The following is a 25,729-nucleotide window of genomic DNA, read 5'->3' on the forward strand; positions in this document are numbered from 1 at the left end:
GGGACCCGGCCAGAGCTTCTGCCACCATTGCCACCAGACCACCCGTGCTCCATGCCCCAGGCTGGAGCAGGGACAGAGCCTGCAGTGCAGGAGAAAGGGTAAGCAGGTGTGGGGAAGGGATGGGGCAGAGGCTGAGGGTGTGGGCAGAGGCAATGGAGGGACAGATAGCAGGGGGAAAGGGGTAGGGGTCAAGCTACCTTCCCCTATTGGCTCCCTTGCCTGCCCCCCTACTGCTTCCCTGCCATTTGATTCAATTAGTCTAATGCACAGTAAACATCTCACATAGACGCACCCAGTGTTAGGCTACAGGCTTATTATACCAGTAGTCCCACAAAATGTTGCACCTTGCCCAGTGCCAGGATAGTACAAAAAAAAGACTTCCATTCCCCCTACTGATGTATTAGGATGCGTTTATTGCAAGGAGCTTACTCTGAGAGAGGACTGGAGTACAAACCCTGCTGTTTGGCACGGGTTCAGCTCACCATACTCTACTGGGGGCTTGCCCTAAGGGTTCTACAAGACAATGGCATTCCCTTGTGAACACCTCTTCCTAATTGCCTGCCACGCTCCCGAGATGAACGAGATGAATGCTGCTTTCCACGCACACCTCAGCATCGTCTCACAAACACACCTCCGGGGCTGCTGAGTGGCTTCTTCACCTTCTTTTTCTCTTTACCCAAGTCAGAAGGAGCCTCTATTTCCTGCAACAAGGACATACAAGCCATTACAATGCAGCTGTGTGTCTCAACCTGCTTTCGTTACAAAGGAGGGGGTTAAATCACACAAACTTTCAGTTGCAAAATATTGTGTTAAACATAAAAGACGAAATGCTTAAGAAATACAATAGCTAAGACGGTAAATTAACTATCCCAATTCCTGAGCCTACAGCTGGGAAAAAAATGGGCATGAAATGGATCCTTGTCTCATTTCTCTTCTGTTCGCTTCCTATAGTTACCAGCCTTGGCCATTTTCAAGGGGCCTAGGTCAAGCTGCAGAAGAGTAGCTAAGCAGAAGGTCCCAATGCCTGTTTCTGAGTGACCATAGCACGAACCTTTTCAGCTTGGTCAGCAAAGTAAAGCAATTAACATGTCCAGCGAAACTAGTAATGAGATCCAATTAAACAGAGTACAAAGACTGAAAGAAGACATTTGTATGAGAACACCATACAATAAATAATACAAATACACTGTATCATACCTGTGTCTTACAATATTAATATCAACGATTGAGGTAACCACATGTATTAGATGCTATTTTGCTATAACCGATATATTTTTGTTAAAGAGTCTTAGATCACTTGTAAAAACAAAACAGCCTTGCCATAAGCTAAGGTAAAAAAAGAAACAGGTCAGTGTTTAACAACAAGCCTTTCACAATGGGGAAAGAAAAGATAAGAAACCCTCCCTTTTACTTTCCCAACTAAATGACACTGTGCAAACTCACAAGAGATCTGGTTCAGTGAAATAAAGAGGCCATCAGAGAGCGTGCATTAGAAGATTTAGAATAAGCCATCTAGAAATAGGGGTATGAGCTGAAGAGAAATTTGGAAAACTCAGCAAATTCAAGAGACCTGCTGCCAATCTACATGCCACCCACCTCTCGTCTCCCTAGGTGGTATACATAAAAAGCTGTTGTGCTGTCACAGGTAGTCAGGTAGCCTTTGGGTTAAATGTTTTTGTGTTTCGAAGTGCAAGTAAATGAAAGGTCTGCCTCTTTTATCAGTAGCCAACTTGAAAGGTTACCTGTAATCTGGGTAGCACCATCCCTTCTCCCAGCAACGCTCCCTAGGTCCAACCAGAACCTCTCTCACCCCCTTAAGGGCAACTGATTAGAGCTGCCTGCTTGTCTGGAGGGAAAAAAGTGGTGCCTTTCTGGGGTAGATACATCTACAGCTCCTGTGCTCACCTTCCAGCCCTCAGCATTTGTTTCGATACAAGGCTGAAGACCTGTTGACGTAAGAAAGTGCAGTGCTGTTAAGTGAAATGAACTTTTGATTTTGGTTGATTTGAAGCTTCCCCTGCTGCGAGGTACCTGGAAGGCTGCAGGACACATTGTCAGTGCCATGGCAATAGCAATCCAGCTGTCACTTTGGCTTATCATTGACAATCTTGTCTCACTTTTAAAGCCAGTCTCTCAACTCTGAAATCCCCCACTGGTTTAACAAACGAGCAGAGCTCTGAAATCCCAAAGGGGAAAGGTCACAGCCTCACCAATGAAGGGGTCAGAACAAGCAGAGGCCTTTCATGGGGCAGTGCTGAGGAGCCATCAAAGACCTTCTCTCAGCAGCCATATTAATTCAGAAGGGCACATGACAGTAAACCTGCATCCGTGGGCCACGTTTTATCTTCCCTGCTTGAAACAGCCCAATTACAACTGATAAGAGGCTGCAATGGTATGAGTCCAAGAGTCACAGGCTTACAAGACTCCAAGGATGTCTGGCCAGTGCCCCAGGACTGTGCTGTGGAAGCAGGAGGTGGGTTCATTTCAGGGCTTTCCAGTACCAAATGGGCAGGGGAGCAGTAGGCACACAGCAGTGGCTACATAGCCCATCAAAGGGCAGTCCTGGGACAGGGAGAGAAAAGAGCCCAGAGTATGGGAGAGACATGGAAGCAGCAGGGGAGAGAGAGAAAGAAAGGAGGAAGCAACTGTGCATAGGAGGGCATGATCAAATGCCCTCAGGTAGAGGAGAAAAAACCCTGCCATCCAAACCCTTGTCAAGAACCAAGAGGGGTAGGAGATGCTGTGAGCTGCCCCTAGTTATGGGTGCGTCTTGCAGCCTACACTGCTGCCTATGGAGAAACAAAGGGTCCACTCCCAGGCACCTTGCACCTGTATTCAGGCAGGAGCTCCAGGGCGCCTCGTGCCATGCCACTCTGAAGTGCCATCAGGAGGCAGTTGTAGCCGGAGGCCAGCAGATGGCAGCAGGAGGCTTACTGCTGCCGTTCACGTTTGCATGCGGACAGTGCAATTAAGCCGTCAGACACAGCCTGGGCACAACGTAGCCAGAGGAGGATTCTGTCTGCTGTGCCATGACTTCTGTACACATGTCCGCTATGGGCTGGGGTGAGTTGTTGGCTCTGTAACACTTTCTGAAGTAATCAGAACAGCTTGGTCAGAATTGGGGTACCAGGCAAGGCAAGCTGATGGTTTGCAGTCCCCAGCTCAGCGCGAGGGGTTTTGGTCCTAGCCTCTCGCTGCTGCTACCAGCAAAGTAGTGGGTGTGCACCTGCCTGGCGGCCAGGGAGAGCCGCCTCTGACGTGCATCAGAGACTCCTCCTCTTCCAGCTTCATTATATGCAGCAGTTGGAGGCTGCTCTTTGGAGATGCCGGCTCTGGATCACAGAGGGATAAATCCTATTTTGCCCATTTGGGATTTAATGTGCAGCTGCTAACAAGTGCCTGATGTACACAACCCAAAACCAAGAGGTATCCCATTCTGCCTGTGTAGGCACTTCCAATGGGCGCTTGTGTATCTCCTACTGCTCTCTGCAGAACTGCATATTTATGTCAATGGGCAGCACTTAGGACACCTCCACAGATGGACCCAGGAGGCACATGACTCCCATTCACTTCAGCCTGCCTGCTCTGGGCTCCTAGTTCCCTTGGAGCGGAGAAAGCAAATGTGTCTTAGTAGGACATCTGTCCTACCAGCTGGGCCTCTATGTGGCAGTTTAAGGATAATCCTTATCTCCTTCCATAGATCACCTCATGCTCAGAGCACTTCATCAGGATATAGACAACATCCCCTCTTTAACATCAGGGGGCCTGAATCCACATCTCCTATGCTGTAGCCTTCCACCCTGCTCTTCTTCAAGCTGGCCGACAGCACAGTCAAGAGGGAGAGTCCAGGGTCAGAATGAAAGCAAATAGGAAGACCTTAACTCTGTGGCTCAGGATGGCAGGCACTGCCCTGGGTCCTGGCCCCTGCTCCCAAGGCTGTTTGTTCATTTTACCAAGTCATGACACCAATCTGGAGTGTATTTTAGTAACAGGGAGCAGGATCTGGCCCAATGGAATTAAATCAATGCAAGTGTGAGGGGAATCTGGCCTGCAGTGCACAGAGTGACCTAAAACTGATCGGTCCCCAGTCATTAGTGCGCCTGCTCCAGGGTCTGTAGGAAGAGGTGTCACAGAAGTGTCCTTTCAGGAGATTTGACAGTGCACAGATACATCCAGTGTCCCACAAGGCAGGTGAGGTAGTAACAAAGGAATGGAAAATGCTGAGTATTGTACATAGCGTCATTGCTGTATCTTGTACTTGCACGGCATTTGAGTTCTCTTATTGCCTGAAAGTCCAAGACCTTGAGGTTCACTATAAGCAGCTCCCCAGGCTTTCCTTCCCTCAGTCCAACACCAGCATATGCTCTTCTCTGTGAGGGATTCAGAGTCAGGTCTTTCCGAGAAGCCTTTCCTTCCTGAAGAAGCCCTGGGATCAGGACTGCCACTAAAAGGCTTTAAAATGGTGCAGTCTGGGCATCCCTTCTAGCCTCGCTGGGAGGGAATTATAGCCAGGGGGAGCACCCTGTGAAGAAGCCTGCTCTCTGCCCACAGGCTGTGAAGTTTTCCCAATGACTCCATGCTGTATAATGAAATAAGGGCTCATATCAGGGCTGCATTCACCATCCTGAGCCACAGGAAGGCATCCTCTTGCTGATTTTCTGCCAGCACCCAGGATGTTTCCTTCTCAGCTACCCAGTGGCCTAAACTTAATAGAAAGGTAGCCTCAGTCCCATGGTATAATGATCAGGTTGGCAGGCTGTGATGTGGGAGATCAAAGTTCAAATTTCCTCAGCAGTGAGTCTAGCACCTGGGTGTCCCAGGTCCTGGGCAACGGGAACACAAGGGAACATGAAAAGTTTGGGGGCTCACAGTGCACTAAGACAGAGTGATAGCTATGTAAGCCATTAGGCTATTACCACAGGCAAAACTGGATGCTACTGGATGACTTAGATGCCCCAAAATGGCCTAACTCTCATATGTCTTAGCAGGGTAACAGTGTTCTGCCCCCAAACTTTTCACATTCCCTTTTCACACATTCTCCAAAGCAGTGCTGAGAAGGCACAGGACAAAATGCAGCACTCACCCTGGTGGGCAGGGGCGAGACCGGCACCTTCCCCAGGCACTCCTTGAGGCGAGCGATCTCTGCTCGACAATCATCCAGCTGGCTCTCCAGCTTCTCTCGACGCACCCGCTCGTACTCCAGCTGGGCCTCCAGCTCTCTCACCATCCTGCCAAAAGCACAGTGTTTGTTAAACCACTGCCCTGTGGTGATCCAAGAAGAAAGTCTAGGTCCAATCCTGCTGCTGCAGGGGCAAAACAGCTCATGGAGGCCAGTTGGGGCATAAGTTTAGCTGTGCCTGTACTACTGCTCCAGAACGGAGTAAGGCATAACACCAGCATCTGCTGCCACTGTCCTTGTAAGCACAGGAAGTCTGTGGCCCACACCTCACCATAGTTCAGTAGCTATTTAAGCATCATTAGCATGCTGAATGAGGGAAGATTGCAAGGGTAGTATGCTTTCTGATCCAACAGGGATCCATGTTTGCCACAGACTGTCCTTGCTGCACAGCGGCTGCAATTAGTATCTGCAATGGGAGCAGAAAGGACAAAGAGGCTCTCTGCTACTACAACACGCCGCGTGAGCGCACATAGAGACATTGCAGCTACCAGCTACACCCCGCATGTGGACCGTAACTGGTTCAGAACATTTGGCTGCAAAACAAACAATAACGCTTAAGTGTTAGCTCTGGTAAAACAGACTGTTTTAGATGCTGGCCAGCCACTAGAGGGCAATGTAATCCCACACACTGACCAAAAGACAAGTTTACCTCCTGGTCCTAATTCTCAGGACATCAAAAATACCTGCAGGACCAAGGGGAGAGTGTGAAATGGTGAAATCATATAGATTGGTCCCTTCACTGATAGGATGTAGGGTGGCAGGTTGTGTATATTCAAGAAGGTGGATGCTTTAAACTGTTTCTGAAGTCTAAAACTATGGGATTACCCAGAAATGAAAATTTAAAAAAATGAACTATAGTTTGCATGAAGCCGCAGCAGCATATGATACTCAGCAACACAAGGTCCCCTAAGCGATCAGTGAATCCTGGAGATTAGCAGTTTAAATGTCATTCAGATTTCGTCTTCCAATTATTCCTACTGCAACCACCTCTCTAGCATCACAAACTGAAATGTGATCTCACATGCACCAGTATGAACCAGCACAGTCACAAAAGGAGGGCATATGCCCTGCCCTGAGAATTTAAGCCAGGAAGAAAGATCAAATCCAGATGAGCTTGCAGGTGCCCAAAACGCCATCTTCACTGATATTAAGAATAACGAACCCAGGGAGATAATTGCAGAATGCTTTGTCTATTGGCCACCAGTCTAAAGTGAGCCATGACAAGCGTTACTGCCTTTCACAGCACCCTGTGAGGCAGATGAATGTTATCGCCATTTTCCAGAGGGCACTTTTAAGAGAGCAGTGTCTGGGTTGTGGAGTGTCCACAGTTCCCACTGAAGTCCAGTAACGTGGAGCTGCTCAGCGCCTTTGAAAAAATCAGGAAATAAGTGATTTCCTTATCTAAATTCTGCAATACCCTTGCACACACCTCCCTGCTCCTATACTGTAAGTCCTCAATATTACAGCTCCACCCACACAGTGACTGACAAGAAGCATTGGTTTGGGGATGCCAAAATCTCCAGGTGGGGACAGGCAGAGACTCAGAGAACAGTAGAGAACCAGAAGGAGGCCTGCAAAAAGTGGCACCACTATTTAGGAGTCCAAAGTCTCAGCAGGATAGTGTGACATTTCCTGTACACTCCCGACAAACTTCTGCAGGTGGGATGTCCAACCACCTCAACCATTTCTGCAAGGGAACATTTCTGCAGAAGTCCCTAATGAAACACTGAGGAACTAGGCAAACATTACAGAAGCTCAACTGATTTCTCATCTGATAGCTTCTTGACCATACATACATACTGCATTTAAAACATAATGCCTAAATAAGTACCAAATACTTGAACACCTTTGAAGAGACTTGGAAGGAAAGAAGCGCACAAGTATCACAGTTGAGGGAAGCTTACTTGTCAGCCTCCCTTTCTTCTTTCTTCTTCACTCTCTCCTCTTCAGTTATTCCCCCCAGCTGTTTGTAGTTGCTGCAGGCAATTTCTAGAAGTTGCTTAAGTTCTTCAGTCTTTTGATAGGCTCTTACTGCAAGACAGACAATTGTGTGAGTAGCTAACGAGCTTCTGTGCATGAAGCTACTGGGTCTTGTGAGTGCTGGGAGCCATCTCCTGCCAATGGATTGTGGAACAGTCTCCCAGAGGAAGTAACCTAGGTCTAGTTCTTGGTTGTTATACAATTATATCTGACATATCCCTCAAAAATAATCTATAACGGACAATCCTGTGCCAGCTTCCTACATATGGACTAAAGTAATCTCCCAGTTATCCTCTGTTCTAGTTTCCATGCATCAAAAATGGTCTGGTTTCCACAGGATGCTCACTGTTCAAAGCTCCTTGGCACAGAGTCCCTGGTTCCTGACACCTCATATGATGAAGAATTCTGCAGACTTGACTGAAATTATGTGGCTAAATATATTTTTCTCCTGAGATGATTATTCCTCCCCACCCTTTCAGAAAAAGACAGAGCTGAGAAAGAGCTTACTTACTGCGTGCATCTCTTTTGTTGACTTTATCTAGGGTTAAATCTTCTTTGCTATCTGTGCTCCCTTCCACACCATGTCTATCAAAAAACCTTACGTCATTGATATCTAATTCTTCATCCGAGTTGTCTCCTGTTACCTGGGTCAAAAGTTCCACAGCTGCCAGCTGAGCGAACCTGCATGGCACAGTCAATAGTTAGTATCCACTGCAATATCCTGAGCTCCTCTACAAAAAGCAGCCCATGTTTCACTGCCAAGTAAAACACATACACTTGATTACATGGGAGATGGAAGTGCCTCCCAGGTTCTCTTCCCTCTCCCACTTACTTCAGTAGTAGTTAGTTTGGGGCTTTTGGTACACAGGAGAGCCTAGATCTCTAGGGGCGCTAAGATGCTTCTTTTGGCTTTCTGAAGACTTAATTTCTGCCTCGGTGATAACTATAGAAGACAGTTCTACAGTTTAGGAAGTTGTGCAAAAGTTTCTTTCTTTTTAGAGACTTTACATTTATTTTGCCTCTTAATTCAATCAAATAAACACGTGTGATATACTTAACAGTAAACAGAAATGCTGCCTGCTGGCCACCTTCAGCATGCATTATTATGTATGCCTGAAGTATATCTCCTCATAGTGTTCTCTTTCTTCTCACGGTTGCATAATTCTCTTCTTTTACTGTTTGCCATGTACACAGCTCACACAGTTCCCCTCACCTCCAGTCACAATAATTTGCCTTTATTATTTAAATACTTTCAATAAAGCCCCTCTTGGGAGGTAAAGCATTACAGCCAAACAACTATTACCCCGAAGTCTGAATTAATGGACCTGAATCTGCTCTTGCTTGCATCAGTGGCAATCAGGAGTAACTCCACTGAAATCCACAGCATTCTGCTGGTATAAAAGCAGAGTCTGGAGTCTTGCCCTTTACAAACCAGTTGAAACAAAGGCACATGGACATCTACCTCCTGGCTACATCCTTTGGTGTCTCTCCAGCTTCATTTGTAATGTGACAGTCAGCTCCCATTTCAATCATCCATTGTAAGCAGTTTATGTGTCCTTGCCCAGCAGCTGATGGAGAGAGCATGTATCAAAGTCAGTCCTATACACTTGTTAACCTTAAATGCCTTTTCCTTCCCTTTTCAGGTCCTTAGGACAAGGTATTTAGCAGAAACCTCAGATTTTGCTGGAATACTGATCAGGCTGCACCACAAACACTTCTGCTATGGACTCAAACTTTCAACCTCTGGGCTGCCAACCTGGTGCCTTGGCACCCACACCAACCCAGCCCCCCTTAACAAGGGTTGAAAGCTTGTGAAGACTGAGCACCAAGATCCCAAGACAAAAATACCTCCCAGAACAAGCTCAGTACACTGGTAGCAGGGAAGGAGAGCTTTTATATATTGTCATCATATCCTGTTTTATGTCAAATGAATGTTATGGGCCAATTCTTCAGCTCCTGTAACCTGGGATATCTCTATTTATGTTAACAAGAAAGATCTTACCCTATATCTATCCATCTCAGTTTGAGAATGCTTCTTGACAGTACGTTGCTAAAACATGTCCCTCACTTGCTGAACCATTTCATCCTCACTATTGGATCTCTCCAAGTTTGTTGTCAGTTGTAGTCACTACTATGGATACCTTGACTGCAAATCCCTAAAACAATCCATTCAGCATCATGATGACGAGAACTGAATGGACAAGAGGTTCAGTTGTTGAGGAGAGAACTCCAGGACTATCTCCTGGCCCTTGCTGTGCAGTATCACAGATTGCTGAACATCTATGATATGCTCCAGAATGACAGGACAGGTCTGAGTGAGAGGCAACGATGAAATTCGTATCAGTACAATTAAGACACTGTTCCTCTACAATCTATACACACACTTGCTTGACAAATACAGTCCTCCTCAGGGAAGACAGAGAAAATACTTTACACTACTAGGATGGCCCTCAAAAAGACAACAAATCACACATACCATATAAATGTTCATTTTATCTAAGTGGTGGGCTTCTAGGGAGAGAGAGTTAAGTCACAGAATTTTTTTCTTTTTTCCGGTAATAGCTTGCGAGAGCTCTTTTCCTGTCTTCTCACAATCATAGACTCATAGAGAAGTAGGGCTGGAAGGGACCTCCATAGGTCATCTAGTCCAAATCCTTGCCACGATAAGACCAGCTATGACCTACTGCCTATCTTCTGCATAGACTAAATCTGCTTCTTGCCTTACTGATTTAGGCACTTGACTACAGATGATAAAGCCCCTCATGGTTTCTCTTGCTCCTGCTTTTAGTCCTGGCATTAGAATGGATGGAGATGAGGTTTGCAGGGTTCCCTACTACTCATTCAGCAAGGGGATCTCTCTCGTTGGGCTTTCCACATATCACATAATACCAGAAGCAGGGTACAGGTTTCCCTTGATTTATGCAGGTTCTGTATGTGCAAATTCACTCTTAAGCAATGACCCTTTTTATACCAAAAAATCGTTATATGCAAGGTAAATTCACTCTTATGCGATCAGTGTGGTGGAAGCCGGCAGTCAGCTGCTTTGTGTGGTGCATTGTGGGAGTGACGCACACCAAAATACAAAATATAGTCTCCTGTGTGGATCTGTGCTCCTCGCTCATTGTCTGCAACGTGTGTTTCTGTAGTTGCCGTCCCCGTTATGGTAACATTCAGCACCACCCTGTACTTGTGTGTACTGTCTGCTCTTGGCGAGTACCAAAATTGTCTTGTAAAAGTGGTAGAAATGGGTCCAGAGGTCAGTACAGTCGAGATCTTGGAACATATCCCTATTTGTTACATTGTAAAGTGAGTTTCCTTTATGCAAATTTGAGTTATGTCTCATTTTTCAGGAACACATGTCCACCATGAGGGAAACCTGTATCTGATTCATAACTAACAATGTTGGAAAGGGGTCTGATTCAAGCAGCTGGGATTTCTTTAATGCATACATGGGAGAAAAGTATTTGCCTTAGTGACTGATCAGGCTGTAGAATTATAAATGTGAAAACGGTAAAACTGGAATGCGATTCCTACAAAATATAAAAAAGATTCATTTTTTTCAGAAGTGACATTTTATGACTCCTACAGAAAAATTAGGGGAAGACAAAGAAAGGAAAAGGTAGTTGCAGAATAAGGCACTGTATCAATAAACAACTTAAGCATATGTTTATATATAAAAACAAGACTAGTCCTGCTAGCAGCCAGCAGACGACTCACGGTTGGCTGAATCAGAGCTGATTTGTGCAGTCTGGCAGGCTTGTCTGCTACAGAGTGGTAGTTAGCTTAGTCTGAAGTCAGGCAGAAGGCAAGATAAATTTGCACCTTACAGACTAACTACCTCTCTGCTCAGGGATGGCACCATGCTCAGCCAAACGAAGTGGACTGCAATCAATCTACACAAGAAACCTGCTCAGGTTCACTCAGATATCTTCTTCCTGACCAGATACAAGCAAATGAATATCATACTCAAGGGACTCAACATGAATAATCCACACTGTTCTGCATACCACACGGCCTATGCTAACAAGCTGTGCTTCACTCCATCTGAGAAACTGTGGAACCACCTTATCAATGTTCTGTATAACAATAATTTACTTAGTCTATAAGGTGCAACTCTCCTCTGCCTTCTGTCTCATATAGAGCCATCAGCCTGTTTTGTGCCTCCCTCTAGTTCCAGGAGGGTATAGTGCACGCAAGCTAACATGGAAGTACTATACCTGAATGAACCTGGACCAGACAAGAATTACCCTGGCCCTGTGGTATATCGCAAAAATGCAACAGCGGTGGTCCAAAATATTTCCCCATAATTCTGCATTAGACCCTCCTGAGTGGCTGCATCACTACCTTTCATGGTGTACTATATTTTGGTTGTCTATAATGTACATCACCATGGTCCCTAAATGCTTAGAAAATGAAGCAACAATTCACTGTAAGGCATATTTCTGCACTGATGATGTAAAAAAGTATAATAAGGAAGTAAATACACTTTCTTTTGTACTTTAACTTGGTTACTTTAGTTTAAGAGCAATTACACATATGCACCACCACTTATACATATGCACCAGCAAATAGGTATTTCCAGCTGTACGTTCAGTGCTGGCTGCCCTTTGAAGCCCTCAGGAAAATAAGAAGCGGTGTTTCGTGAAGCTTATTGGATGAGCAGCTACTTAAATAAGGAAGTAAACAAGTCAATAACAAGCAATAACAAGCTGAAACCCTAATCATAATTACTGACCTTTGTGCATAACAGTGGATCCCTTATCATCTCGCTCATTAATATTGATTATTCCACTTTCCACTAATCTTTTAAGTGTCACCAGGTCCCCTTTGAAGGCAGCAACATGAGCTGGGAAAGCTAAATCTAAACAAATGTAACAGAGACATTTCCAAGTGAAGGACAGTGATTCCACTAAATACACAAAGAAGCTACTTTTCACTTGCCTGTCAGTTTTTCTCTCTCAGTAATAACTCATGCATGGGAAATCCACACTTCTTGTTGGTAGTGCAGTTAATGAATCTTTAATCAGTTAAAATACAGCTGCAGAACAGAGCATTATTCAACACAGGCTTCACTAAATATGCCCTGGTTGCTGGCTGTAGGCATGTTATAGTTGCAGAGAGATTCACTTCATAATTCTGAAGTAATAAATATGCCTTTGTTTTAAACTGAATGGCCTAATAATGTTGGAAAATAAAGCCTTCTGCTTATTTTCCACTCAATGGTTCTAGTTGCAATATAATATATTTTATTTTTTCTTGCTGCAAATAATTATCCATAGAGCCAGTTTCATTTTTCTTGGTAGCAGACATGAGTTATACCACCCCCAGAGTACTAGATAAAGAACAACTGTTTGAAAAATCAAGCAGGTCTGGTCTTCAGCATAACAACAAGGCAGTCTGACAGCCTCTATTCTACAGCCCTACGCTACCACTTTAAAGTGAGTCACTTTCCCATATCTGCTTCAGTTACTTCTACACAGTTACTGTGCCACTGTTGCTGTTTCTCCTGCAAAAGTTTGTATTTCAGATGCTGTTCGGGTTTCTGCTCACCTTCCTGACCAAACGGATGGTCTCGCTCTTGCTCCACGCTGTCAATGTACTCTACAATATTATCCTTGTAGAACCTCTGGGCCAAATCCTTTGGGGTCTCCCCATGGTCATTCCTGGCCTTCAATGCGTGAGCCACGCTGGCCATTTTACTAACCAAGAACTTAAAGCAATGCAGGTGGCCCTCCATTGCTGCCAAATGAGCTGTTACAAAAGCAAAGACGACGCATATTAAAGCTGAGCATAACTAACTAAGGAACACCCAGCTAAATTCAAAGCCCGCCACATCCCCAAATCCAGCTCCTCTCTGCTAGGCCTTCTAGCTGTATACCACAGCAGAAAGAGCAGGCGGACTGGACATGGGAGTGTTTACTTCCTGCTCAGTGCCGAGTTTGGAGATGAAGCATATGGGAAACAAAAAAGGGCTGGGTATAGGATGGACAGAAACAGTAGATCTCTGCTAAACAAATTCTGCCATCATTCCCTCTTCACAAGGTTGGGCCCCATGATGGACCATGCACTGTTGGGGGTGCAGTCTTTTGGATGAACATTAATTTAAGCCTTTATCATCTGTGGTTTTTCAAGATCCCTTAACAGATTTGTGTAAAAGTACGAGCCCAACTTCACTGTCCCAGCCAAACTCCAGATCAGATGGAGGCAGCATGGATAGGCCAGAAGTCTGGGGACCTCAGCTCCAGCTTCACCTCTGCTGTACAACCTTGAGCAAATCACTTCACCCGTCCATGCCTCAGTTTCCCATCTACATAAGGGGGATAATGACATTCACACTCTTTTGTACTGTACTCTGGGCGCATCCACACAAGATGCAGGCTGCACTATAGCTGGAAAATACTGCAGAGTAGCATGTCACAGCACGGACAGTGTTAATACACTACTGCACAGTGACACCTAAAGATGTTCGCCGATGCTACTGGCTATGTCTACACATTCATTAATGCTCCTTAATTACTGTGCTATTAGTTTAGTACTTGTATAATAAAGTACTAACTAAATGTGCGGTAACTAGAGTTACTGTGCAGGAGCACCAGTGCATGGTTATTTTGTAATGCTTACTGCTCATTAGCCTAATAACACTGTGTAGTAGGCCATTAGCATGGTTTTTAACCGCCACACTACTGCAGTGTTATTAGGTTAATGCACTGTAAGCGTCTCATGTAGACACACCCACTGCCCAGTAACTCCAGTTACTGCACAGCAGCGTTGCACGTAGAAGAGCCCTCCGAGACCTGCGGATGAGCAGACATCTGAAAGAGGTAAGTCATCATCCTTTGCTTCTCAGCTTTCCCTGAGTTTCACTGTATACAGAATTTCTGCTTGTTTTCTCTCCTAAAAGGTCATGAATTATTGCTATGTGAAACTACTATGGTCTACCCATAAAGGTAAGGTAACTGAAACGTTACTTTACCTATATTTCAGGATACTGTGAAGCTTAGGTGTTTAATGTTTGAAACGTTCAGCGATTCATAATGAAATGAACTACAGAGGTACAATACATATGTTCATTGCTTTATAAACAGTAGTATTTGCTATTCCCATGAGTGGGAAATGTGGATGAGGGACTGTGTCAAATACATACGTATTAATTAGGTAATGTAATTCCATGAAAATACTCTGCATAATTTGGTTCATATACTACTGGCAAAAAGATGGAATATTTTGTTGTACATTACTGGAAAGATAATTAGTTTCTCTCCCATTAAGAATTCCATTATCCTTTTAATAGCTAGATACAACCAGAGCAAGTAGCACTAATGTACTTCATATAAGTAAGAAACTGCCCACAGTCTCCCCGTCCAGGAAAACTCTAGATCAGTGATTCTTAACCAGGCTGCCATGACACCCTGGGGTGCCTCCAGATCCTTTGAAGGGTACTGTGAGGTGTGAAGAGATAAGCATATAAGCAGAGGCTCAAGCTTGTCCCTGCCTGGTTGATCCCCTACCCCCACTGCCTAGCCCTCTGCAAGGAGACAAGCATTGTAACATATAAATTAGTTTTTGAAATTGGGTGCTACCCAATTCACAGAAATTATGGAGGGGTGCCTCAAGTCCAGTGAGGGGTGCTTCAAGTCCATAGCTTTTAAGAGCCACTGCTCTAGATAGTCACAGATATTGGCCCCACAGCAGGGCCTTCCAGTGCCAGAAATGCACTGCTGCATAAGGCTGGAATTCAAGGGGATGAAATCCTGAATGCACTGAAGTCAACAGGAGTTTTGCCTTCGACTTTGATAGAAAGTGGATTTCACCCAAGGAATTATAGACCTACCCAAGGTGAAGCTGAAGCTGAAATACCACAGGCACTGAACATACATGTTATTTATGTTAGATATTAATTGTTATATTATAGGTGGGGCTGGTAACACCCCCTACTGTTAAAATTGCCCAACATATATCTCACATGTGAATGAAAACATGTCTCAGGGTACATCTAGTATAGATGCAAGATTTACCATTGTAAGTCAGCATTTTCCAATGTTAACCACACAAGAGTGTTGTAGATAACATAAGTGTCTCTTTCCCTTACAAAATTACAGAACTGTGGCAATTATGTGGAATCAGCCAGCAAATGTTACTACTTGTCATTTGCTAAACAATCACATAATATAGCAACTGAAACCCAAATGTCAGGGCAACACAGTATTTCCCTGATGTACCTGGAAGATTTCCATTGTCATCCACGTCATCTATACTAGCTCCCCATCTGACAAGAAGCTGCAAACAACCCAAGCGGCCATGAAAAGCAGCATAATGAATTGGCTTCCAATCATTCTTATCTGAAACATTAGCATCCTAGAATAAAAGGAGTAGGTTCATTCACTTAGTTTGTTCATGTGTCAGTGGAAGAACTTGTACAACCCAGATTAACTCTGGAATAGAAACTAGGTATTCATACTGTCTTAATTATTTAAATCAGGGCTGTCCAACTTAATGGCCAGAGACCATACAACACAGAGGCTTCACCAGCAGAGGCCATGGACCCCTCACCTCTCTGGCTGCAAGCTCCCCCAGCACCATGTGAATGAGCAGCCCCCCTTACTTCCTTGGCTGCAGGGTCTACACCGACCTGAGTTGCCATGCCTTGCTCCACCCTGTGGGCTGGGGACAGGGAGTGAAAGCCAGGGAAGAGATGGGGAGCACCTGGAGTGATGAGAGGAGTGGTGGATAGAGAGAGCCTGGGGGCTGCAGGTTTTAACCCTACATGCAACCCAAGGACCACCAGTTGGACAAACCTAATTTAAACCAAACCAAAAGAGCCAGGAAAAATAATACATAACTTCTTTATTTGATTGAAATAATGATGCTACTATGAACATAATTCCCGCTGGAGGACAGACATCCTTCTTCATAAGTGTTTTATTTATTTCAATAATTCATGCATAAACATACATACTAGGAATGTTCTGGCCATGTTTTTGTTGCTCACTATATGTTGGTGCTTACATCTGTATTTTAAAGCTAAAATTTTCTACAATTGAAAAAGATTTTTTATCATCAAACTTCTGATCTCCCTCTAGTGATACCACCATCCATTGATTCTCTTAAAATTCTCTGAGAACTTTTGTTATGTCTCACAATTAATAACTAGACCTTAAGCTAAAATAAACTCTCACAAACAACTGCTAAACTATAGATCAAACCTTACAATCCCAAATCCATTAAAAAAATTAACAGGAATTTTGTTTGCAAAGGATCCCAGAATTTGGTTCTGTTCTACGAAGCTCTGATGATATAATTGAAGTCTACACTGTCTCAAGATTAAAAGTTCCTCTTGAGAGATAAAATTGCCTTACCACGCCATTCCGGAGAATCGTCTGTAATGTGTACGACTGACCATGAGCTGCAGCTAGGTGTGATGGAGTACGTCCTTTGTCATCTTGAGCTTCTAGATTTGCTCCATTTATAACTAAAGCCTAAAAGCAGAGAGCAGTTAGCCATGTTAGTCTGAAGTCAGACACAAGGCCAGGTTGAGATGCACTTTACAGATTACAAACAGGCCTAGTATTTGTCTCAGGATTAAACCATTTTTATCCCATGACCAAATGTGATGATTCAGATGTCCATGTCCATTGTCCTGGGATAAATTCTAAAAAGGTTCACAGGATAAGATGTGCTAAGTTTATCCCAGGACATCACAAAGTGCATCTGAACCACTGTCCCAGGATTGCATAACTGAATCAATGGCAGAAAAGCAGCAGTGAATTCAGCCACTCACTAAACTCTGATGAGAAGGGCCAGATGTGCATGCACCAATCCCAGGATATTTCTGTTCTGGGACAAACACAGGCACAACTGTTACACAAATTGCCAATCGTTCAAATCACAAGTGAGATCTTATGAAGGAGAATAAGGCAAATGCCGCATTTATTGATTAAGTGCTTAATGCACACATACACACCACATTCGTACCCCAATTTCTGTTCTCCACTGGTATACGTTACCAGTCTTATCAGTGCTCGGATCAACTTAGGGGCCAGCCAAGTTGATCACAAGTAGGAGCTGGGCTCCTGCCAGTCCATCTCATCAGAAGAACCAGTGCTCCAGGATGACATGCAGAACAAGACCCAAAATTGATACGTCTCGCCCCATCTTTTATAGTCTTGTCAATTCACCCAGTCCTCTGTTATCACTGTGTTATTGCTGTGTTATCACTGTGTTCTTCCTTGAAGGTCAATTCCCGTTGTTCTCTCGCTGTTCTGGGCCAGATTCTTCTTGTTTCAGTTTTCTGTCTGCATTCTTCAGCCAGTCGTCAGCTGATGTTTTTCTTTTCCACAAACATGCTCTCACCCATTCTCTCACACATGCAGCACAGAAAGGTCGAGCACTTATGTCAAGCTACAAAGGAATACAAAATAGTTTCTTAAGGCGATGCAAAACCCAAGAAAATACATAAGCTTCAAAGCAATAGACAAAAAGTCTATGTGTATAACACAACTTGTCCAGGGACAAATGCAACATCTTTTCCTATCCACAGACTAACTAAATCAGAAATCCAACTATGTCCTTTCACAGCATCTGATGAAGTGAGCTCAAACTCACAAAAGCTTATGTGTCTCTGATTTAGTTAGTCTATAAGGTGAATTGCCACCCTGCCTAAAGCTTAAAAGAAATGCAAAAATTTAAAATTCACTTTACAATATTAAAAAGAAAGAGTTGCCTAGGAGGATTACTTTAAAGGTATATTTCTGAAGAAGGAAGGAGAACTTAAAAAAGCATCAATAAACTCTTCCACACTATAATCAGTATAGTGTGTTCCTCCATCTGTCTAGGTTGTACCCACTTGTTGCTTCTTGTCTTTAACTTAGATTTTAAGTTTTCTGGAGTGAGGATCATCCTTACATTCTGCGTTTGCACAGGGCCTTGAACAATGGGTCCTGGTCCATGACTGACATTACAAGCCATACCAGAATACCTATAATTAACAATAATTAAAGCAGAGATAAAATGCCTCCCGTTTGTTAATTGTACATACCTACAATTCTGAAGAGTAAGCTGCAACTATCAAGCTACGTAACGGACCTGGATGTCAACTTGGCATCCTGATCCTTCATGCAAATCCCACTCATGGTGGCTTTTGTTTTCAGACCACTGGAGCACACCCTCAGCTCCTGTAAAATGTCATAGATGATCCCCCCACAATGGACCTGTGGCCATTACAGCAGCAGACAACCTGCTGTATTGACTTTTGGTTGATGACAGACAACTATACTTACTTGCATGCAAGCATCTTGGCCTCTGATAGCGGCAAGGTGAGCTGCTGTCCAGCCTCTGATAGTTGTATCTGTTATATTAGCTCCATGCCAGAGCAGCCAGTGAAGACACTACCAACCAAAACAAAGTCAAAGGCATTCACGTCTATCTTAAATATAGGATGTTGTCATGGAGCTGATATGCAATTAAAATGCTATTTTCATAACAACTTACTGACTGATTAACAGTATTAACAGAATATCCTGAAGGGACTATTTCTGTAGTAGAACAGATCCAGTAGGAACCTACAGATGAACTATGCAGCTTCATGCCTTCATCTGCTCAGGAAATTCTGCAACAACCTACAAAGTAGTTCGTAAGGCGTTTATATTTTTTCTCCTATTAAAAGTGGAAAGTATATTAAAAATAGAGGAAATATTAAAAATCCTTCTCTTCAATTCTGATGTTTATCATGAGAAAAAAAAAAAAGATTAACCTTTATTGGCCTTTAATTTGTTAGGTTTCCTGGATCCCCTTCACTTATCCTGCCCCCTCAAGACCAAGCATCACTTTTAAAAATGTACTGAGGTTGAGGACTACTTCCTGCAGCTCCCATGCAATGTTCAGAGAAAACTTAAGCATTTGTTAAAACTCCCTTTGCTAAATGTACTACATTTTCTAGAGCAGAGATTTTTCCTAGTCTAGCACTGGTTCCTCCACTGTCCCCATGAATGAATGAGGCATTGGTGAGGCTTGGCTAAATGAGACTCAACTCAAACATAACCCGAGTGTAGGAATTATTAGGGAAAAAAGGAAGAAGTTAGAGAACTAGGCCATATGGGAAATGTTTCTAAAGTTCACAATGGAGTTGTCCTGTTATCTTTCTGACAGCTTCTACATGAGCTAACAGCAGATGCGTGCTTAATACCTGCAATTAGTAAGAAGTTTGCTTCCTTGCCTTTGGGACATAAAAGTTGGCATGTTTATCCAGGTGTTTATTACTTCCTGGTTAGATTGCTACAGCAGAACACTGCAGCTTGTTCAAAATATGGCAAGCTAGATTTTCATTTCATAGCACTTATTGCAGCAACTGGCAAGTATTTCTGGGTAACTGCAAAAAGGTTTGATTGAAACCTATACAAATTTAAATGGCTAGAGTCCTCTCATGCTGATACCATCTCCCTATAGGAGGATCTGGAAGCTGCAATTGCCTGATGCATTCAAACTCACATTCCATTGATATGGAGGGATGGGATGGGATGGGATGGGATGGGATGGGTGGCAGGATACATGCTACTGCAATGGTGCTCGACCTTTTGGCCCCCTGAACTGGATGAGTGGCACAATGTTGGTTTGTGGGCTGGACCAAGCATGAGGTTAGTGTAAGGGGTCAGTCCAGAGATGTGATGCTGGTCTGGCCTCATGCACCGGATCCACTGCACACCCACCTGATTCCATGCACTGGATCCAGTTGCAGTGACTCCACAACACTGGTGCAACCTAGTGCCTGGGGACTGCCAAAAGGTCCAGAAATTTGGCAGCAGAGAGGCAGCAAGGCTGCCACTGCTCCCCCACTGTTAAATTTCCAGACCTGTGGGGAAGCCCTGTGGGCAGATGACATACCCTCACAAACCAGATCTGTCCCTCAGGCTAGAGGGTAAACACAACTGCTGTATCTGAATCAGTGTCTTTTCAATTTACCCGCCTCTTGTTTCAATATAGCCCAGATTTGTTGCTCATTAGAACACAGTACAAATCTCAAACATTTCACCAGGCCCTTGCTGAGTGAAGAGGAGGACAAAACAGGGTTAATAAGAACAGGGCTGCTTGAGGAATACAGGGAAGCTGTGACGTTATAATGCTGAGGTTAGAAAAAAGTCATATAGTTTGTAAAATCTTGCAACACTGAATGTGTGACATGCATAGGGCTTGGAAATCCTTTTGATTTCTACATTGTATAATATGCTGTATGTTAAACTGTACACTCATCACTATCAATTCCTATCCTCTTTTTGCTGAAGTCATTAAATAATAAAAAGACAGATTATTTTTTAGCTCAAACAGTATGAAGTTGCAATGTTGGGTTCGGTCTCTCTCCTAATCTAAGAAAGATTACACTGATCTACAAGAACCTTGTTGCAGGCCAGATCTAAGAAAAGATTTTACCTCCAGACTTCCAGAGTGTGCCGCACAGTGCAAAGGTGTAAATTTATGGACTAAATCCACTTCATTAATGTTGGTTCCACTTTTTACCATTGATGCAAGCTGCTCTACGTCACCGGTTTTCACTGCCTCATGTATGCTAGCATAATTTTGCTTCTTCTTGACAGCTATTGAAAAATAACAAAAGGCCATTAGCCACTTGAACGACACTGTGGGGATTTGAAATATGGACTGAATCAGAGGAAGCTGACGTGCAGAACCTATCTTGGGTCTGACCTTTTGCAGTAGTAAGGATCAATGTAAAAATCAGTATCTTATCCTGACCATATTGATGGTATTTTTCAGAACGCTGGCCATCCGATTGGGCCTGATTTCAGCCAAGGTCCCTATGGAAGTAACGAAGACTCCGCCAGGTCTAGGGTCAGGGAGGACTGAGTTAGGGAACTTCTGGAGGGGCTGGACGTGTTCAAATCAGCAGGTCCAGATGCTCTCCACCCCGGGGTGCTGAGGGAATTGGTAGGGATCATTGCAGGGCCACCAGCATGGCTTTACGAGCACTCGTGGTGCTCTGGCCAGGTGCCAGAAGACTAGAAGGCCAACGTGGTCCCCATTTTCAAAAAAGGGAGGAGGGAGGACCCAGGCAACTATAGGCCGGTTAGTCTTACTTCAGTCCTGGGGAAACTTTTTGAGAAAATTATCCAGGAGCACATCTGTGAAGGACCAGCAGGAGGGATGATGCTCAAAGGCAACCAGCACGGTTTCATTAGGGGCAGGTCCTGTCAGACCAACCTGGTTGCCTTCTACTATCAGGTCACAAAATCCTTGGACGCAGCTGTCACAGTGGATGTAGTCTTTCTGGACTTCAGGAAGGCCTTTGACACTGTCTCCCACCCCATTCTCATTAAAAAGCTAGGTGACTGTGGCATCGATGCCTACACAGTCAGATGGCTCGCAAATTGGCTAGGGGGCCGCACCCAGAGAGTGGCGGTGGATGGGTCATATTCGACCTGGAGAGATGTGGGCAGCTGAGTCCCTCAGGGCTTGGTCCTCGGGCCCGCACTGTTCAATTTCTTTATTAGCAACTTGGACGAGGGGGTGAAAAGCACCTTGTTCAAATTCGCTGACAACACCAAGATTTGGGGTGAGGTTGGCATGCTAGAAGGGAGGGACAGGATACAACTGGACCTGAACAAGTTACAGGGGTGGGCGAATGAAAATAGGATGGGATTCAATACTGACAAGTGCAGGGTGCTGCACTTGGGCAGTAGGAACCAGCAGCATACCTACAGGCTGGGGAACTCCCTTCTCAAAAGCACGGTGGCAGAAAGAAATCTTGGAGTCATTATCAATTCTAAAATGAACATCGGCCGCCAATGTGAGGACGCAGTCAGGAAGGCTAACCGCACCTTGTCATGTATCCACAGATGCATCATAAGCAGGTCCAAGGAGGTGATCCTCCCCCTGTATGTGACACTGGTCAGGCCACAGTTGGAGTACTATTGGGCACCGCACTTCAGGAGGGATGTGGACAGCATGGAGAGGGTCCAGAGGAGGGCCACTAGCATGATCGGCAGCAGCAGGGCAGACCCTACAAGGAGAGGCTACAGGACCTGAACCTGTTCAGCCTTCAGAAGAGAAGGCTGAGAGGGGATCTGGTGGCCGTCTATAAACTTACCAGGGGGGATCAGCGGGGATTGGGTGAGACCCTGTTCCCCCAAGCACCTCCCAGAGTAACAAGCAACAATGGCTACACGTTGATTGAGAGTAGGTTCAGGCTAGACATCAGGAGGTACGACTTCACTGTCAGGGTGACCAGGATGTGGAACCAGCTTCCAAGGGAAGTGGTGCTGGCTCCTACCTCAGGGGTCTTTAAAAGGAGGCTTGATAATTACCTAGCTGGGGTCATATGAGCTTAAACTTACCAGGGGTCATATAAGCCCAGTATTCATTCCTGCCCAGGGCAGGGGGTCAGGCTTGATGATCTGCTCAGGTCCCTTCCAACCCTACATCTATGAACCTATGTATCCATGATCCAAAGGAATGTAAAGGGGGGTGTTGTTTTTTTTGGGTTGATTGGTTAGTTGTTGGGTATTTATTTAGAAAGGCAGTGTTGAAAAGGCAGAATTTCCCCCATAGTGTGTCTCACTATATCAAGCGAGCCAACAGGCTTCAGAGGAACTACACTGATTTACCTCAGCTGACAATTTGGCCCATTATGTTAAACAGGAATGTTAGTGCACTGACTAATGCAGCGAGTTTGGATTAAAATCATCCTTTCCACCAGAAAAAATGCACAGCGAGAGTTGGCAAACCTGGTGAATGTGGCATCCTGACCCCCTACAAAGTCTTTATAGTAACTTTTTATAATCGCTACTATCTGGAGATCCCTGCTCTGCAAGGCTGTCCACACACTAAGGACCTCCGTACTTCCTTCCTGCCTCCCTGCGCTGGGGCTGGGACAGAGGGGCTCACATTGCCCTGAGCTCCCCAGCGACAGCACCGAGGCAGCCCCTGGGGCAGAGCACAGCCACCCATTTCTCTTCCTTAAAAAGCAGCTGTTCACCTGGAGGAACAAACGGGGTGAAAACAACATCCCATGTAGGTAACAGCTTCAATAAGGGATTCAAAATATAGAAAGGAAGAGCTGAAATGAGTGGTGGGTTCATCCCCATCCCTGTGATGCAGGAACAGCTGGAATGGGGCTGGGCTGGCCGGCCGGTTCAGTCCGTTTCATCCTTATAAATCAGGGATCCTGGTTTTAGTGGACTGAAAAAATCCCCAATTTTTGGTTTAAAAAAATGTAACCCCAAATCCACATTTTTCCCTTATTAAAATGAAATGCCACTAATATACATCTCTATAACACCACTAATATACCAAATATATATCTAATATAGTATATTATATTATCTATATAATATATAGATAATACTATACTAGTATAATAAAAGACCACTAATATATATATAATGTACATTTTTTGTGATTAAAATAAACACCACTAATACATATCTATATAACACTACTAATATACTAAATATATATTATATTATCCATATAATATATATCTATATAATGTAACATCACTAGTATAATAAAACACCTATATCCACATTTTTCCATGATTAAAATGAAACACCACTAATACCTATATAACACTACTAATATACTAAATATATAGATAATATATATTATCTGTATATCTATATAACACCATTAATATACTAAATATATATCTAATACACCTCTATATAACACTAGTGTAATAAAACACTGCTAATATATATCCACATTTTTCTGTGATTAAAATGAAACCCCACCAATATATATCTATATAACACCACTAATATACTAAATATATATCTAATATACATCTATGCACATTTTTCCATGATTAAAATGAAACCCCACTAGTATATACCAATATAACACCGCTGATATACTAAATTTATAGATAATATATTACATTATCTATATATCAACACCACTAATATACGAAATATACATCTATATAACACCACTAGTATAATAAAACACCGCTAATACAGATCCACATTTTCCCCTGGTTACAATGAAGCCCCACTAATACAATCTAGATAATCTCTCTAGATCTATATTAGTGGGGTTTCATTGTAATCACAGAAAAAAATGTGGATTTGGGGTTATTGAAAATTGGTGATTTTTATTTATTTATTTATTTTTAAATCAGAGAAAACCAGGCCCCCTGCTTATCATTCAAAACCCAACCCGAGGGAGGGAGCAGCTCGAGAAGGTGCACCCCCCCCCAGTAGCGAGGCCGGGCGGTGTCGTCACGCGCGCTGACGTCACGGCACTGCTGGATGACGCGCGCTGAGTGCGGGGTGACGCAGGCGCTCCCCCGCCGCTCTGCTCCCGCAGTGCTGATCCCTGAGGCTCCCGCGGGAGGCGGGGATGAGGGAGGGACAGGGGGGAGGGTCTCACCGGGCGGCGCCATGCCGGCGGGGCCTTCCTCTTGCTGCGGCTGCCGGGTTGCTATGGCCACGGGACGCGCTTCCGGCAGCGGGGGAGGGGCGGGGCGAGAGCGTGGCGCGTTCCACGGGCACGTGTGTACGGTACACCGCCGCGCGCGGCATGCGGGCACGTGTGGCTATGGATTGGGGGGGTGTACACACGTCTGTATGCGTATAGGCATCTGTCTGCATCTGTGTACACACACACACACACACACACACACACACACACACACACTTCCCTCCCCCTAGCTGCCTCTCCTCTTCCTCTCTCAGGGGCTGGTTCATCTCTGGCAGACCCGGTTGTAGTATTTGTGTTGCAGTGGTTCTCAACCCTGTTTCTGTAGACAGCAGTGGCCAGTCCTGACCCAGTGCCCTTCACTCATGGTCCACTGCCCCAAGCCCCCAGGTGGGGCAGGCATGCCCCCTGCCCCACCAAGCAGCCCCTGGCAGGCTGGAGCTCTGCCAGCCACCAGCCTGCACAGGAAACACCACCTCTGCTTCCCAGGTTTCTCTCCTTCAAAGGAGACTCCCACTTTTAAAGTTTTGATCTATTCTTGTGATCTACTCCTGGGTCATGACACGCGAGCTGGGCACCCGAAGGCATGCGGCAGCTGCGGTTGAAGCACCACGAGAGGCTGGCAGGGCAGCAGGGCTGTTCTAAACCTGGAACCACGGTAGAAATCATGGAGAAGAGGGGCAGGAGCAGACCTCCAGAGGTCATCTAGCCCCTGACTGAGGCAGGAACATCCCTGTCCAAACTGGCCTACATAATGTAACCTCATCTCCTAGCAAAACTTTGTGGGATTGAACAGTTTATTACTTCTAAATTGTAAAAGCTAATTCCAAACAGAACAGTAGGTAGTGAAAGCGGAACGAGCTGCTATCAAGAACAGATACTACGATGTATGCTCTCTTGTACCTATTGCGCCAATAAACGTGCTCCATGTGCTCAAGCAGGCACCAACAAATTGATTTTCATTTTCACAGAAAGGTGCCCAGTCAATATCCTTAGTGCAGCGATAACCAAAAAACTAACAGATCGGGCACCACCAATTTAAACAATACAAGTTTAAGTCCCTTGAGGAGGGGTGTATTGTAGGGTGTGGGGGGGGGGGGAAGAGTTTGTGAAGGGGTGTGGCTATGTGAGGGGCATAGGGTATGT

The 25,729-nt window shown here is 44.6% G+C and overlaps 1 protein-coding gene across 2 annotated transcripts; it reads right to left on the reverse strand.

Moving 5' to 3' along the window:
- Positions 1-393: 393 nt before the first annotated feature.
- ANKRD42 (ankyrin repeat domain 42) lies at positions 394-24,591 on the reverse strand. Of its 2 annotated transcripts, none has more exons than XM_006273926.2 (12): positions 24,536-24,591; positions 20,579-20,742; positions 18,436-18,543; positions 16,516-16,635; positions 15,379-15,514; positions 12,710-12,910; positions 11,895-12,020; positions 8,622-8,727; positions 7,671-7,840; positions 7,084-7,210; positions 5,084-5,228; positions 394-701 (listed from the first exon to the last, which is right to left on the reverse strand). In XM_006273926.2, the coding sequence occupies exons 1-12, from the start codon at positions 24,546-24,548 to the stop codon at positions 609-611; spliced, it is 1,509 nt and encodes a 502-aa protein (XP_006273988.1). In that variant the 5' UTR covers positions 24,549-24,591; the 3' UTR covers positions 394-608. The 2 variants fall into 2 exon arrangements, with proteins under 2 accessions (XP_006273988.1, XP_019349120.1); XM_019493575.2 differs by lacking the exon at positions 24,536-24,591 and adding an exon at positions 23,139-23,439.
- Positions 24,592-25,729: the final 1,138 nt, after the last annotated feature.

Source organism: Alligator mississippiensis, chromosome 1 (genome assembly GCF_030867095.1).
Source record: "Alligator mississippiensis isolate rAllMis1 chromosome 1, rAllMis1, whole genome shotgun sequence".
Lineage (NCBI taxonomy): Eukaryota > Metazoa > Chordata > Crocodylia > Alligatoridae > Alligator > Alligator mississippiensis.

Bases quoted from the DNA above. Each gene is read 5' to 3' on its own strand.
- ANKRD42 (XM_019493575.2), bottom strand. From the start codon at position 23,247: ATGGGGATGAACCCACCACTCATTTCAGCTCTTCCTTTCTATATTTTG. The intron at 18,544-20,578 runs GTAAAATCTTTT...TTTGGTTGGTAG, and splicing joins CACACTCTGGAAGTCTGGAG to TGTCTTCACTGGCTGCTCTG. The intron at 12,911-15,378 runs GTACATCAGGGA...CTTTTGTAACAG, and splicing joins TGACAATGGAAATCTTCCAG to CTCATTTGGCAGCAATGGAG.